The following is a 17,543-nucleotide window of genomic DNA, read 5'->3' on the forward strand; positions in this document are numbered from 1 at the left end:
GTGCGAGTGACACATGAGGTTTTTCGAGCGAGATCGTTGCCGGTGCCCCTGGACTGGCTCTTGTGCGGGTGGCACATAAAAGACACCATTTCGAGCGTGGCCGTTTTCGTGCGGGTGACACGTAAAAGCACCCACTACACTCTGAGTGGTTGGCGTTAGGAAGGGCATCAAATGCAGAAACTCTGCCAAATTAAATTGGAGCCTGGTGTTGCCATCCGGTTTCACCAGTCCTCAGTCAAATCGTCCAACTCATGCTAGCATGGAAGGCGGACGTTAAACGATGATGATTTAATAAAAATGCCTTTTCTACTGATTCAATTTCAAAGTGGTCTAAATTAAAACTTTCCATCAAAATTTCATGCAAACTGATGTTCCAAACACTAGCTTAATAAATGACAGTTGATTACTAAATTCATTTTTTTAAAATCAAAACAAAGGCAAAACACTTTCACAGAAATATGATAAACAGGCAGTAAAAGATGAACAGGAACTCTCCCAAATTTATCAATGACAATGTTTCTACCCATAAAGAAGCAAGAAAGCTTTTGTGTTTTTTAATCAAAGCAATATTTTTTTTAACAAGTATTTAAAGCTGTAAGTGAAAATAAGTTGAAGTACAATAGATGAAAGATAAACATTCAGGATATTATAAGTTGCATTCTGCTAATTAACTTTATTATATAAATGTTGTCAACAACCTTTGATCTACTTTTATCACACAATGATTAACATAGGAGCTTTTTCACAAGGAAATCAGATACAAAACTACATAAAACATTACAGGACGTCAGCACTAAGCAATAATGTGTATAAATAAAAAATTATTAGTTCAGATAAAACATTATCCCAAGACACGTGCATGTAAAATGATCAGTGCAGTTAAGAAGCTTGCACTGCAATCACATGACTTCAGGTTCAATCCAACAGTGCAGCTTATAGTACAGCCTTGGACAACCAAAACCTTAAGTGAATGCAGTAAGTGGAAACTGTGAAAGCCAGTTGTGTGGCTTATAAAAGGCTTACACTATTTCAAAAAGACGATGGCAAAAGTGTCTGAACATATCTTCAAGGTACATGAAGGTGAATAAAAAGAGGCATGTGATAGATGGTTAGAGATAGGGGTAACAGAAGTGAATGTTGAACAAGGTTGGAGGCATGGTTGATAGGAAACAAGTTGGGAGAGGAGCGAAAGAAATAAATGGCAGTACAGAAAAAGTGAGAGCAACAGTGTAATAAAACTGCAGAGGAAAGAGGGGGGAAAGGACGTGGGATGGGTGGGTAAAACAGGAGTGAGTGGAGAGGGAGATGTACAGTGACAAAGATGGAGGTCAGAGGCACAGAAGAATGGAAAGAGTAAGTGGCAAACAAAAGTGGAGAGGGGAAATAAATGGCAAACGTAATATGAGAGGGTGCCGAGAATGAGATGCTGTATTAAGATGTAGCTTAGGATGGAATGGTTGATCAATGGAAAATAAACTAAGAATATTGAAAATGAGGGATATGTTAAAAGGAAGTAGTTCCAAGAGAGGAATAGCCCAAATAACACAAATGGTTTTATGTAATAGCCATTACAAGTAGTGTCAAAAGCAACTAAGAAAGAGCTTACCTCTTTTAAGAGAGTAGCTGCTGCTTCATTAGCAACTGTTTGGTAAAATACAAATCGATGATCTAGAACCAGGGAAAAAGAAAAAAAGCACATGTAAGGCAAGGGAAAAAAACTGAAAATTAAAGAAAGCTTATTTCTTTAATGATGTAAGTAATCAAGTTCTGGTCTGTTTATTTCGGGTAATAAGCTCAAACTTATCTAGCACTTTTGAGATACATCTTAACTAAACAATTTAATCACTCAAACTGAAAGGGAGTACCATTAATTCCATAGTTAATAAGTTAGTACCAGTGAAGTAATTAAGATAAAAAATATAGAAAACAAACTTGGCACCTATCCAATATATGCTACACTTAAATCTTAATTACTAGTGGCCTGGTTAACTTAGAAAACAATATATATATATATATATTTTGGAAAATCCAATCAGAAAAAAAAAAAGAAATACTTGCTGCACATACCCTTAGGTGAATTAGTAGGAATGTTATAGCCACCTTCTGGAACTGAAGCACTGCGTGGTAGTGAACCAGATACAGCATGTCCATTTGTCTTTGACTCCACTTCGTCTTCTGACACGCTATCCTTATCAGGATCTGTTAATTTATTCTGACTATCCAAAGTGTCTTTTGAAGATTTTACAGATCCAGATGATGCAGAAGAAGAGGTTAGACTGTGTGTAGAATCTTCTAAGCAACTAGCCATTAAATCTTCTGAAGGAAAGGTTAATGGTCGCAGAATATCTTCAGTCTTTTGGCGGTCTTCTTTAGATAATATCATTTTGGAATTCACTGATGGTTTTTTTTCTAACAGTGACCTGAATCGATTAAAAAATCTAGTGTCCTTGCTATGACCAGATCTTCTGAAGGAAGCTGACCTCTGCATAAACATCCTATGATTGTCCACATGAAATAAAACGTATGGAAATGTTGGTGGATTTACTTTTTTGTACAAGAAAAAATTCTGAAGAGATCCAAGCAAACGAGAAGTTATGGCAGCTGTAGCAATTGGAGATTGGAGTTTTTCATGTACTAAAATAGTTATCAAGCACTGGAAAGTATCTGAAATAGAAAGAAAATTCATGTCTATGAAAGAAATGTCTGAGTGGGCAATCTTGTGATACCCTTTCAGATGGCCAGGACAATGAAATTCAGAAAAGCCACACACTATGTCATGTGGATTCTGTATAACAATTATGCCAAGGGTAACAAATTTCTGTGGAATAGTCAACCACTTAATTGAATTTAACAGATCTGCTTATTAAATTGTTAAACAACTGGAATACTGGATGTTGAAACTAATACCTTTGGTAGATATAAACATGCATAAACACAAAGAGAGACAGACACGCCGCCAGACGCACAACCAGCCAGACAGAGAGACAGACAGAGGCACAGACAGAGGCACAGACAGACGTACAAACAGACAAACCCATACACACACGCACACAAACGTGCGCACGCGCACACACAACACACGAACGTGCACACACACACAAACGTGCACACACCACACAACACGCACACACACAACAACACATGCACGCAAACACACGTATGCACACAAACACACGTATGCACACAAACACACACAAATTGCTGATGGTAGTTGTAAGAAACTTCACTTAATATCACAACTTAGAGACAAAATTGAAGAAACTTAAAATCTCTGAAAATATTCCCCCACATTCAATGGTTGAAGTATTTTCATAAAATTTGAGTTCCTAATTCCACTAAGCTGGGGGGGGGGGAATTTTATTTTTTCTTAACCAAAAATTATGAATGAAATTTATTTTTAAATGTCATTTCAACTATATCAAAGCAAGTATTGTATTATGACCGTTGTCCTATGTCTTTGGCAAAGACACTTAAGTTTCAATGACCCAACACATTGCTGTTGGTAGACACATTTTACTGCTGTAAGAAACAGTATTGCATTACTGAGGTTTCATGAATTTACAATAGAGAGACAACCTTTTCCCATGAGCAAAAATTTATATCAGACTGGCCTTATATTTAGTCAGAAAAATGACCAAACTCAACATGAAAATCACTATCAGCCTTATAGCCTTCACTTCCAACATCTCAAAGTGAAAACAAGCAACAACAATCATTTTATCTGACATCCTGAGTCTCTTGCCTTCCTCGGTAACAAGTGTGGCTCCTGTAAAGCCAAACTATTGCGGACTAGCTCTGCCATGTTATTTGCAAGAGACCTCACACCATTTCAGGTTTGTTATGAGTAATATCACTACATTTGACAGTGTCCTGCATGAGAAACTGCTTAACTAAATTGCACACCTACAGTCATCTATTTCTCATCACTTGTGTCAGAAGTTTCTTGCCAAATGACACCATGCACTGATCAGTCTCTTTAGTCATTAATATCTCTGGTGTACTTTAAGTTTCAATTACGTTTCCCCACGTTCTTCCTCCTCACTCCTGTATACTAACATCTTACTCACTGACACTTCTACCAACACTCCTATGCAGATGACACCACTCTTCACTCCTCCATAACCTTCCAAAAGTGCCTGCCATCCACTGTAATCTAAACACTTCAAGTCAAAACCCACATCTTCCATGAATAGAGGCTAAGTAAAATATTCTCCAATTTTGTCTCTAAGTACCCCCAAATGTACAATTTCAGCACATGAAAAAAAATTTCAAACGCTTGCTCCACTTTTAAACATCCTTCAAAGTCGCTTCAAGAACTGAACACAATCTCCGATAAGCTCTCCTGGAAATTCCGTTTACTATATTGCTTAAAACTACCATCCGAAAACTAGTTTTCCTATTCAGAATCAGAAAATACCTCACCTTCTGATCAGTTAACTTTCTAAAAAGCTTAATAGTCAAAGTATTGCTCACACATCTTAAAGGGTGTTACTGCTGTTGCTAAATAACATCTTAGGTTATAACCAAAAGAAAGCCATCAAACTGCGGACTAGAGGTTTTAGTGTATTGATGAGTTGAGTTTTGCCAATCAGACTGTCACTTTACTGTCAAATTCTTTTGTCACTAAATGATCCCCACCACCACCAGCTCTTTAGATTAAGCTAGTAGTATACCCTTCTATCCAAGCCTCTGACTAAACACTATACCACTTTTTCCTTCCTATATCAATTCCTGAGAATTTTCTTTCAATTCATGTCTTCTCACAGCCATCAATTTGAAATGTTTAAACTCAATCAACCAGATCACTCTCACCAGTCTCAGAGCCTGGTGAGTGTGATCACTGCCTCTTCCTGATGAAATTTTTCTATTAAAAAAGCTTTATATAAATATAAAAAAGAGTGAACAGCAATGAATTAAAGAGATAAAAAAATATTGATTTACCTTTGAGAGGTTGAAATATATAAACTTTCCAGTCACCTGTTTTCTCATTGGATTCCAATAACCAACCACCTCCACTGTTATCACAATCCCAATATCTAGGGAAAAAACCCATACAACTCATTGTCACAAAATTAGTCTTAATTACAGCAATAAGAAATAAAGAGCAGAGTTAAGAAACTGAAATAAGTCCTCCATCATGCATGCATGTGTGCATGCACACGCAAGAGAGGGTGGGTGTGTGCTTCATTTTAAGATTGAGTGGTAATTGTAAAAAAAAAATGTACATCATACAGCTAATGTCATTCATTTCGAAACTTTCGTGTGTGGGGGGGGGGGAATGTCCAATCAAGGAAATATTATCTTGCATGAAAACAAGTAGGGGTTGGTGAAAGGAAAGGTATCAGGCCATAGAAAATTTACTTCAAGTCAATTCCATCTGGCACAACCACATATGGAAAAGAGCACATCAAAACTAAGATAATGAATGTGAAATTTGTGAAGAGCTACAATGCAAGCATATTTATTCTGGCAAATTATTTATCTTTAAGTAAGCATGAAGTAAACAGGTCAAGTCCTAAAGCTGAACCGTTCAAAGTTGGAATAACTCAAACTCACCTTTGCAATGTCACAGTTTCAGTATCAGTAATTGGCAGATGGCAAGGTATGCTATACGATTTTGAACCATCAGATACACTCTTTAAATGTTCTTCAGCAATGACATCATAATTAGCCGACTTTGAAGAATAAGTGCTCGAAGACAAAGAAGGTGATGATCTTGGATCAGCTTTCTGTTTGCTGCTGCCTCGCAAAATGTACGATGTGGACATAACACCAGGCTTCCAACTCCATGTGTGGCTGATATCTTTTAGAACCTGGAATACAGTCTGCAAATAACAAAGAATTAAACATATTATGCATACATTAAATAAGCCAGAAATTTAAGATACACTCAATGTTCTTACATTGATCTATAAAACATTTCAATGTAATAATTATGAAAACAAAAAGATTGTAATAAAAATTATTTGTTTCATAATTGTATCTTATTTTGAAAATATTCAAATTGATGGTTCATTGGAAGTCTTAAAGACCAACTTGAAAATTTGTTAAATGGGCTTGATAAATTGATAATTTAAGACAAATTGGTTAAGGTAAACAAAACTACATTTATTAACCTTTTAGTACACCTAATTACTGCTGAATTTAAATTAGATTCCACAAATATCAGAAGTTTCCCTATTAAGATTTCATTGCACTTTTGCCAGAGTGTTAATGTTTACACTATGTTGGCAATGACACTAATGTTGACAATGTTTAGTTTCATTTACTCCCTGCTTGCACAACGAGCAAGTCCATCCTTTCCAAATTTGTATGTGCACTTAGCTATTTACTAATTTTTTATCTTAATCGCATTATTAATTAGATCTGACTCTGGCCCATTCTTTTTAGTTTCAAAGTTTATGCAGTTCTTTGACAAATAAGCCAAGTTATATAAAAATACTCATGAAAAATAAAACAGTATTCTAGGTTACAAGTTGAATGTACTTTGCTGCAGACACTAATTTTAATAGCTTGCTATCTATTTGTTAGTAGATAGTGGACAATAGAATGGCTCACTGCAATAATTAGTAGTAGCAATATAATAGTGAATGCTTCATTAGTTATACGATGGATGCAAGTCTTGTAAGTTTGAGCCAAGTTTAAATAATGCAACACGACTTCAAAATTGAACATCACTACTCCTGAATGCATTAAAACTGTTAAAGACATCCAGTCCCAAACACAGGTGGAAAGTAGGATGAGAACTTGCTCTGAATGTAAATTCAAATTGTTCCAACAATATATAACACCCGAATTTTCAAAATCTTCCAATCATGCAAGCAAGAAAATATCTTAAGTTTACAATAGAGTTTAGCTTGCTGAAGGAATACAAGATTTGTTTCCAGAATTTTTTTTTCTTCTTTTTTCCCTAACCAATCAGTTTTTAAGCTGACAGTATTGTACTTACCATTGATGATACTGCAACTCCACCAAAAGAAGCAAAGACTGTAATGCTAGCACCAGATATGGTAAAGTTGTGCCACCATATTCTAGTACCATTATCAAAAGAATACAGCGTCCATCCTTGAAGTGTATCAACAGGAAGAGGCTTAAAGGAAAAAAAAAAAAAATTTATATATATATATATATACATTAGCTGAATGACGCAGCGTTGCCTGGGTTACTGCTGTTCTTATTCAGATTAGTAGACAATATAAAGATATATTCTCAGTTATTTCAAAATACCTATATTTTATTAAAATATCCAAATTATAATGATAGAGTTGGCCATGGGAGAAGCATGTAGTAGAGAAATGAAGTCCAACTACCGAGAGGGGTTGACCCTGAAATTTGTTAACTGAAATACTAAAACATAGTTCAACTGGAAATTGAAGTGTCTTAAATTCAAATGGAACATCTGTAGGTATGAGAGGAATTTTTGGAATAAAGACATTTTCTCCTTTGTGACTACCTGTTGTGATTGTTGCCTGTAAAACATGGGGCTTCATGGAAGTAACAATCGAGTTCCATTACACAGGTGAGATGGGCCAAGATTCTTAAGCAACATAGTGAGAGCACCCAGTTTTAGTGTCAAGTTATGCAGTGGCATCCCAGTGGGTTTAAGTGTGTTCAGAAATTCAACAGGGTATTGAACAACCAGATCTTGATCGACTGTTGTCAATTGATCAAAAAGTCATTTCTGATGCATCAACTTTTGAAGCTCATGATGGAGTTTATCAACTATTTCATTAGTTGGAGCTAGTATAGCCATTTCACATAGCTAGTTTACATCAGTGTAATTGACATAAATTAGGGAATACTTTATCCATAAGATCCCTAAGAGAAAGTATCATTTGACTGCATGTAATTTCATGTAGCTGACGTCTTGAGCTGAATGATATCCCATTACCAACCTTAAGAAGCTCATAGTACTCTGATGTTGCTTGTAAGATGAAGATTTTTCATGTCTCCAAAGGTACAATTTTTTGAAGTATGCATTGACCTCATCAGCTTTTGAGCCTTTGGGGATAACTGAGGCAACATTTGATGAAAATCTCCTGCAAGAAGAACCGTTACTCCTCCCATGAGCATGCTGTTTTTTTATGTCTTGGAGGGTACAGTCAAGTATCTCTGGAGCTCCACGATGTGACAGTGCACTTCTCCCAAACTGAGGCAAGTTTGTTGAGAAATGTTGCCATTGCAGAGTTTTGGAAAATGTTGCAAATTTGAGATTCTTTCATTGCAAGAATTAGAGAGAGCTTGAACATGGAATGAGCAGTTCTTCACCCATTAAGAAGAGTAGCTGCAATACCAGAAGATGCAACACTGGAAGGAGGTTAGATTTTATTTCCTTCTATTTAGGATTGCAAGTGAAAGTGACAAAACAATCTGGTTTTCCAGGTCTTGACATGTTATAGCATCTTGTGTTCATTTCGTGAATACATCAAGGACCACCTTTGAATGATAGGATTATAAGTTGCCCTATGTTCTGAATATTACCATCTGTCCTGAGGCTATCTTGGCCATGAACATAGTTTTTAGCCCTTAACTTCTTTTGATTGTTATGAATGTAGAGGAGACGCTGACTCAACTTTAGCATACATATCAACCAGGTATAGCTGAAATAGATCAGGATACATGTGTTATTGATTTGATTGCACTGGTCTTAGCATCAGTTGGTAAGACTAGAAGTCATTTGACGATACCTTTTTTGTTTGTAATTGGCTCTCCTGTTGCAAATTCAATATGTGGGATATTGAAATGATACCCATCTTGACCATTCCACAGAATAGAAGGAAACTGGAGAGCATCATAAGAGGGAGGAGTCTCTGGAATACGTTTAGGTTGTTATCACAAGCACGAATGAGAATATGATTTTCATGGGGATCACCTACCATAAGAATGCCTACTTCATTCGATGTGGTCTCATTAAAACAGTGTAAAATGTCCTTTACTGTAGTTTACTATAGAAGTAACCAACATGGAAAAACAGACACTCCTAGAATTGATAATATTGGAAACAGCAAAATGTACACATACAAAGTTCAAGCAAAACAAAATGTAGTCAATATAGGTGCAAAACATACTTTCTGTAGCATAGTTATGTATCCAACACACACTGTAAAGTGTGAAGAGCCTCTAAATTTGAGGATATGGCAAAAGGGGTATGTCAAAGGTTTATCAAAATCTACAGGTATCCTTAACATTTAAAATTAAAGCTATTTAAGAAATGGACAATTGATTTTAAGAATTATTTTAAAAACAAATAGACAGAAGATACTTACCCGAGACTTCTGTAGCAGTTCCATTACTTCCACTGCAGTAAGTGTTGTACCCTAAAATTAAAAATAGCAGAAGAAAAAAAATTAAAACAAGTCTGAACTTTTTTTTTTTTTTTCCCCCCCAATACAGCATTTTGAGTCAACAAAAATTAAAAATATTAAATTGCAACACTTCAATAGAATCAAGCTAAGCAGATACTTGATGTAACTACAGAACACTAAGACAGTGAAGTAACATTTTACTGGATAACATTCTTTTTCCACTGCCTGAAATCGAAATCTTGGGGTTAAGAGCACGGGCTACTTCCAGGCAGTAACCTGAATAATAATATCAAAAAATACCTTAGGAATGGGACCCCAGGTTCAAAATTTTTCCAAGACACCTGATGAAGGCTGGAGGGTATATCAGCCGAAACGTGTTAACAACAAACAAGATGAGGACAAATATCCGTCAAATGTAAATAAGTTTTGTACCATCATAAAAAAAATTAGACAAATAATCCGTGATTATATTAGTCTAATAATTAAGATGAAGATCAATTTCTTATACTGTGTACACATGACTATTATTCATGAAAAACCAACTCAAGTTTTGCTCTTGAATTATAAAGAATTGAGGCATTTTACCAATATTAAGTGAGCAATCATCATCATCTGTACCATTAGAAAATAAAATATCCAAGTTTGTTTTCAGAAATCCTTTTCTGCAATAACTATAATAAACATTCCACTTCAACATTCTATTTGCAGTTTAATGCTACAATTTGAGTATTCTTTTCGTCAAAATTGCTAGAAATGACAATCATCCCATTGCAACATTCTTTCCAAATTACTAAAGAGATACATTTGAATTTCTTTCACTTAGAAAGATTGAAACATACAGATTATCATTTTCTACCTTCCTGTATGGGCCTGTTTTTGTTATTACATCATTTAACGTCCATGCTGGCATGGGTTGGACAGTTTGACCAGGGCTGCTCATATGGCATGGTTTCTATAGCTGGATGCCCTTCCTAATACTAACCACTCCAAGAGTGTAATGGCATGCCACCAGCATGGGTGCCAAGAGTGCACACCTATTACAGAGTATGCTTTGGGATTAAATTACTGAACTTAAGTTTCACCAAGGTGAAATCGCAGTATATTTCACAGTTCAATTTCTCCTTAATTTGCCAAATTATGGTATTCAATCAGGAGTTAGATTATCAAAATAAGTATGTCTTCAAGATGGACCAATTTAGAAGTCAGAAATGGATTCATGACAAAATTTTAGATATGTAAACATGTGCCTATGCCCTTGCATGTCCACTTTTCTAAAGAAGGCCAAAATTGTTTACACAACTCCATGAAAAGGGGTGAAATTAATTTTGAGGGTTTAAGGTTCCTCAAAATTAATTTCACCCCTGCTGCTCAAAATAATAGTACTAAGTTTCCACAAAGTGTTGTGCTATATTCATGTAAATATGTAATAAAGATGCTCCCCAACCCCAATTTATTCATAAAGAATGTGTACATTGAGTTCTTTAAAAAAAAATTTTTTTAATAAAAAGAAAAAAACACTGGTTAAAAAAAAACTTTAAATATCTAAATCTTTTTATAAACTACATTTATAAAAAGATATAAAATTTATGTATATCAAAGAAAATTATCATATGCAATGAATTCCAAAATTAGTGCTGTCAGTGCCACCTACACCTTACAGTTTGTTTACACAACCAGAAACAAAACTAGTAGTTTTGAATTTCAAATACTCGTAGTACTCTACAGTAGAGAGTATGTCTCTAGTATAATGTAACAAGCTAGCGTTTTCAAAAAGAAAACATTTGTAAATAACTGTATATCTGGGTCACATCAACAGAAAATGGTTTACACATTAAATATCACACATAAATTACATAGTAATGTACATTAATTTCAAATACTTCAAGGGTGTGGCTTCAGTAAACATGTGGATACTATGTACAGCAATTACATCACAACTTGGTAAACATACTCAAGTGAAATTATCTACATTTTCATTATGAAGTATTAAGAGAAAATGCCCTGTCTAGAAACAAACAAAAACAATCTCAATGTGTAGGCAGTATAAAAAAACTATTAGTAAACTAATGACAACAATACAGAGTACTGACAACGTAAGAACTTACACAAAAAATGAAAATTCATCACAAAAGCAGCCTCACCAATGACAGGATAAATTAACACGAATATCTGGCTAGGTTGGCAACAAAAATCCAATTTTCTTTGTTAAAAAAAACAGTTATATGATAAATACATTTTTTAAGTGGGATGTATGGCACCACAATAAAAAACTTATGACTGATACAAAGAAAGAGCTAATATTTTAATAGACACTTTCGATGCATCAGCATTTATGAGAAGTCTGATGTGAAAATAATTCTATAAAAATCCTCTTCAATTCAATCAAAGATAAATATAGACAGTACATTTCCTACCAAGAGAATGAAATAGATAATTTCTTTCAGAAATTTAGAAATATTTATTATCAATGATGTTAACACTAAGATTAAATCTATACAAGTGAAACCCTTGGTAGGACAAGGTTATATAATATAAAACTGGATTAACAAACATATTTAGAAACTATTTCATAAACAGGTCTCGTTATCAGTTTACACTAAGGTTGAGAGATTTTGGACTTTTGTCTATATCTTGTCTGTAAACTGATGCTATATTGCCACAATATCAACTACAGGGAGTTATCAAATTATATAATCAATGCTGGTAGCATCTGTTAGAAATGACCAAAATAAAGCTGACATACTGAGTGTTTAATTACTGTACTTTTTACAGTCGATACAAAATAAAAGTTGTTTATAATTTGAAAACTGATCAAACTCCAGATCTGAAACGTAAGAATATATATGCACAGATGTGGCTGTGTGGTAGGAAGCTTGCTTCCCAACCACATGATTCTGGGTTCAATCTTATTCTATCAGTTTATTTGGCTGAACTGCTAAGTGTTACAGGGACAATAAACACACCACCACTGGTTGTCAAGTGGTGGAGGAGATTGTTTTTTTTTATTCTCCGTCTAAAATCTGGAAAATGAAACAATAGTAAATATTCCACCAAATAGTAGAAATATTTGACTACAAAACCTATTTCAAGATTTTTTAAAAGCAAACATGCTTAAAACAAGGAAATGTCAACTCTTGAAATATGTAATCATAAGCATGACTGCAGGTCAAGGTCTGAGGAAAGCATGGATAGCAAAAATGTTCCAGAGAGAGTTTTTGAGTTCTGGTAAGTGAAATATCTGCTTTGTGAAACAGTAAGAATGATAAAAAGAGTGGTGCATACACTAGGTGTGTTTGAGCAACAACAGTACACAGCTTGTTAGTTCAGAAATAGAAACTATTATAGGGTATAGTAGAAAAGACAAAGGGATACAGCATATTGGTGAATAAAGGTTTGAGGCTTATTTTCTTTTTAGAGTTGTAAGTCATTGTTTCATTGTAGTTATGCGATCACTAGCTTAATGTAGGCTCACAAAGTGAAGTATCTTCTAGCCTCAAAGAAGAAAGCTAATATTTTGATTGCAGTCTTGGATATAGAATATGTAATCAACAGGAAAGATTCAAGGTTTGTTTTTGTAAAGAATATGAAAGTTTTGAAGGATGTCTTGTTTGTGATTAGGGAGTACAAGTATTATAGGAGTGTGTTCTTGATAGGTGTAGTGACTTTTGAGGATGTTGAGTAACACAAGGTTGATATCTCCCTATTAAAGAGCTCTTTATTTTATGGAGCTAATAATGTCTAGGCTACATGTAAATGAGATGCATGAGGAAGTTCAAGGAGTGATTAGCAGTATCATTTGCATAAAAGTGTGCATAATTATAGGTAAGAGCAAGCAGGACACTGATGTACAGAAAGGGAATAAAGCAGACCAGAAATGATAGAATTAAATTAGGGAGAGCCCCATCAGTGCATGCTGCAAGAGAAAGTTGGATCTCATTAACATCCAACTCACGAGGTTTTTGTACTAGATATACTTGAAAATTTTGCTGGTTTTAAGGGTATCAACATTGTTTTCAAAGGTTCTCTCAGAGATCAAAAGCTCAATTTTCACACTACCTTAACCCTTTAGCATTTAAGTCAGCAATATCCAGCATAAATATTTTACCTATTTTATGTTCAAACAAGCCAGATCCTGTCTCTCACACCTACTCTGTCATTCGAGAAAATATGTAATCACATGATGAAAGTCATAAAGCCACAAGATAATGTATGATTAATTTAAAACAAAGTGAATGAATAAGCATTACATTTGACAGAGTAATATGAAAGCTAAAAGGTTAAAACAATATTAGCGTCTTGGTGAAAAAAAAGAAAAAAAAGTTATAAACAGTGTTTAGGTGAGGTTAAAGACTTCTCTATGTGTTGTGCCTGTAAGGGTTAAACATTCTTTCTGAATGCATTGCTAAATTATCTGAAGTCTGAACTAGACAGTTCTCTTTAATAACCATTTTGTAAATTCTCAGACAACAAATATATTTAAAAAATATACTTAATGATTTCATTGTGGAAGCTACATGGTGGTCCAAAAGTCTTGTCACCCACTACCGAAAAGTAAGAACAATAGAGGAATCTGAAATGTAAATATTGTTTCCATTTCCTATTTCAGATTCCTCTATTGTTCTTATTACTTTTCGGTTGTGGGTGACAAGACTTTGAGACCACCCTATACATTGACATTGATGAATCAACACTTTCACATTTAAACTGGCCACATCTGGCCCAAATATCCTACTTATTTTGTGTTCAACCAGCCAGATCCAACCTCTCACACTTATCCTACAATGTCATTCAAGAAATAAACAACAACATCACCAAAATCTCAAAGCTACAAGATAATGTACAATTAAGTCAATGTGAATAATTAAGCACTGCATTCGACAGAATAATCTGAATGCTAAAGGGTTAAATCAGATATAAGACTTTTGGCTAAAACAATCTTCACAGGATTATAGGATGACTGCCAATATCAAGCGAATATGAGTTTGCTGCTAATTCTAATTACCAGCTTTCTTGTGACTGTTATATTACTTCAAATCAAGTCAATATATATAATATTTGCAAAAACAGGAATGGTTGTGTAATGAAGTTTGATTTCCAACCACAAGGTTTCCAGTTCAGTCCCACAATGTGGCACCTCAGGCAACTGTCTTCTATTATAGCCCCAGGTCAATCTAAGTCTTTGAGTGGACTTGGTAGATGTAAACTGAAAGAATCCACTTTTGTATATGTACAGGATGTCCATAAAATATATTTACCATTTGAAAAATTCAGAAAAACATGAAAAATAAGGATAACTCAGCTTTTAATTTGTTTGCCTAACATGCAAAGAAATTGATTGATGGATCTCAAATTTGATACAGTAAATTGTCAAAATTATAAAGAATTTTGTGCATGTGTGTGTCCATCACGTGATAGTTGTAATTGTTTCTAATCTTCCATGAAAGCATGCCTGGTCATAGAAAAATATTACCTTATTTGGAAAGGTGTGAGAATTAGCAACAGGAAGAAAACTATAATTTTTACCTTTCGAATGATAAAAGATTGCAGTACAAATATTCACCAAATAAAACAATAGCAGCAACAGGGAAAGGTGGGGGTGGTCATTGTTTGTAGATATGAACCACTCCAACTGAGAGTGGCCCTTCATTATGATGATTAAACTAACAATTTTCAAAAGAATTACAGGGATATTTGACTGGTGGGAACAGTCTGATCAGCTGCTACTGATTATCCACAAAGCTAAAGTACGACGAACAATGTAATACTGACCCTACAGCTAAAATCGGGCTGCTGTTAAATACACAAGTTTCCAGAAAGCATAACAATAAAGGACATCCAATCTGATCAGCAAAGACTCACTCACACAGCAATCTCTGGTCTACAGATGCTGTTTTCTCCATCTAACTAGTCTATCACTGCTACAACATGCCCTCCACCAACTAATCCCTCCTTCTTTTGTCACTCGTACCATGTCATATCTCAAAGCCTACACTAGACCCAAGTTCCAGATGTATGGCAAAATTGACCTCAGTGAGATTTGAGCTCAGATTGTAAAGAGCTGAAACCACAAGGTATTTTGCTTGATGCCCCAAGTTCAACCAATAATAATGATTTACCACAGGGGATGAAAGACGAGTCTCTTTTCAATGCTTTGTAAAAGGTTTGACTCCGTAAATGGTTGGATTAGGAGTGAAAATTTAAAAGATGTCAAAACAAAATATCAATATTCTAAAAGGAATGAGATTTTTCCTTTAACTCAATACCAATTTGCCTGTGATTTCCTTTAATAAAGTAATCTTATTTAAATCACAATCTCATTAGAACATGAAATTTCAGTTCGTTAATAACGGTATATTAATTTATAAAATTACAGCTATTTTACTAAACCCCTCAAGATTTTTATTATATTGAAAATGAAACACATTGGAAATATCTGCCATTAAAGGATTAAAGACACCTATTTAAAGAAGATGAAATAAGATAGCTTAGACGATTCAAATAAAAGTTAATGAGTGACTGGCACATGCGGCAATAATAAAAAGTGATGTATGAAAAATCAGAGAATTACAGAAAATATGCTAGAATAAGAATAGATCAAAGTCACTATTTTTAACATCCGCTTTGCTATGGGCCAGATGGAGTTTACTGAGACAGGTTTTCTCTGACCAGATGCCCTTCCTGTTGTGAACCTTCAGTTTCCAAGCAAGGTAGTATTTCTCATAGCCAGTCATGTTTTTTCCACAGAAGACTGGAAAACAATAATACTTATGACTGATGCTTGTTTCACAATCACATGATGTCAGGAGAAGGGTATACACACATGCACAGACATGTATACACAACAGGCTTATTTCAGTTTCCATTTACCAAAATCCACTCACAAGGGTTTGGTCAACCCAAGACTGATAGAAAACACTTGCCCAAAGTGCTGCACAGCGAGACTCAACCAATAACACATGATTAGGAAGCAACCTTGTCAACCACACAGGAAGTTTGTATCATAAAAACCCAGATTTTCATACTAATTCATGTTCCACACCACTTAAATAATGACAAAGTTATTTTACCAAATTTTTCATTATTTTCAAAATTAATTGAAATAAAAGCTGTATTTTCCACAGAAATGTAATGAGAATCATCAAGAAAATGGCTTAACTGTTCGATACCAACCTGCTCAAGTTTCACCCACTGGCTCCAGTATAATTTTTTATGGAAGAATATTTTATGACAAGATTAAATACCAGCTTGAATCCTTACAAATTGTTTTCAAAAACTGATTGAAACAGTTCATTAGATACAGGGGAAGTGAAAAGATTTAGTACCAGTTGTGTACTTGGACATTTTATTTACTATACATGTACTTTATTATTTGTATGTTTGGACTCAAGAAATCATCAGCAATATTTTGTAATTATTTTGTTCCTATTTCAGTAAACTATGATTTGGAGGTTCATATAGAGTTTGGTGCAGCAGAGAAGCAGCCTCTAACTGTAAGAGCTTATTCTAATTATACACATTTAATGCCCAAATCCATACCACAGATGTTAAATAATTAACCTTTAAATGGATAATATGCACATTTAGTGAAGTTCTCAGTAACTTGTGAAAAATTTCTAAATGCATGAAATCATTTCTATTTTGAGTACAAGACTACTTATGCTAGAGGAATAAGACTTTATTAAATTTATCTCATTAGCATACTGGTATTTATTTCACTGACAAAAGAGATGTTGAAACTTGAACAAAGTTGAATAATGGCAGATTGGAATTTAGAACACTCAGATACCATACTAGAGGGGCTAGCTCTGGTCTTTCAATACAAATATATTAATCATTCAAGCCTTTAAGTCAATTTGATTAAGCCATTGTAACACCTTTAAAGAAACTAAAAATTTCTCTTACTAAAAAAAAATTTCACTGGAAATAGTCAGTACTTTACTGTGTTTACAATACAGAAAACATCTTGACAGTAGACTTATTTCTCTTTTCAATTTTAAATTGCATATATCTAACCAATTTAGATGAAAAATCTTAGAACTACAAGGTCTGATCAAAGTGTATTTGAACTGGCACTAAGAAAGAAAACTACAATACATATCAATTCAGTATTCAATTTCCTTTGAAGTAGTCCCCTTCTGAAGCCACACACTTAGACAATATTGTTTCCATTGATGAAAGCATTCCTGGAACTCCTTTTTGTGGACAGCGGGCAGCTGCCTCGTCACATTCTCTCGAATT

At 34.5% G+C, this 17,543-nt stretch overlaps 1 protein-coding gene across 1 annotated transcript in view; it reads right to left on the minus strand.

Annotated features, from left to right (window-relative positions):
- LOC106881316 (uncharacterized) overlaps window positions 1-17,543 on the minus strand; it is a 47,640-nt gene that overhangs the window by 13,053 nt on the left and 17,044 nt on the right. The window contains exons 2-7 of the mRNA XM_014931660.2: window positions 9,267-9,317; window positions 6,950-7,090; window positions 5,557-5,825; window positions 4,942-5,036; window positions 2,068-2,664; window positions 1,607-1,668 (exon numbers count right to left, since the gene is read on the minus strand). Of these exons, the coding sequence (XP_014787146.1) occupies window positions 1,607-1,668; window positions 2,068-2,664; window positions 4,942-5,036; window positions 5,557-5,825; window positions 6,950-7,090; window positions 9,267-9,317 (1,215 nt within the window). The remainder of the gene's footprint in view (window positions 1-1,606; window positions 1,669-2,067; window positions 2,665-4,941; window positions 5,037-5,556; window positions 5,826-6,949; window positions 7,091-9,266; window positions 9,318-17,543) is intronic.

Source organism: Octopus bimaculoides, chromosome 5, assembly GCF_001194135.2.
Source record: "Octopus bimaculoides isolate UCB-OBI-ISO-001 chromosome 5, ASM119413v2, whole genome shotgun sequence".
In the NCBI taxonomy this organism is placed as follows: domain Eukaryota; kingdom Metazoa; phylum Mollusca; class Cephalopoda; order Octopoda; family Octopodidae; genus Octopus; species Octopus bimaculoides.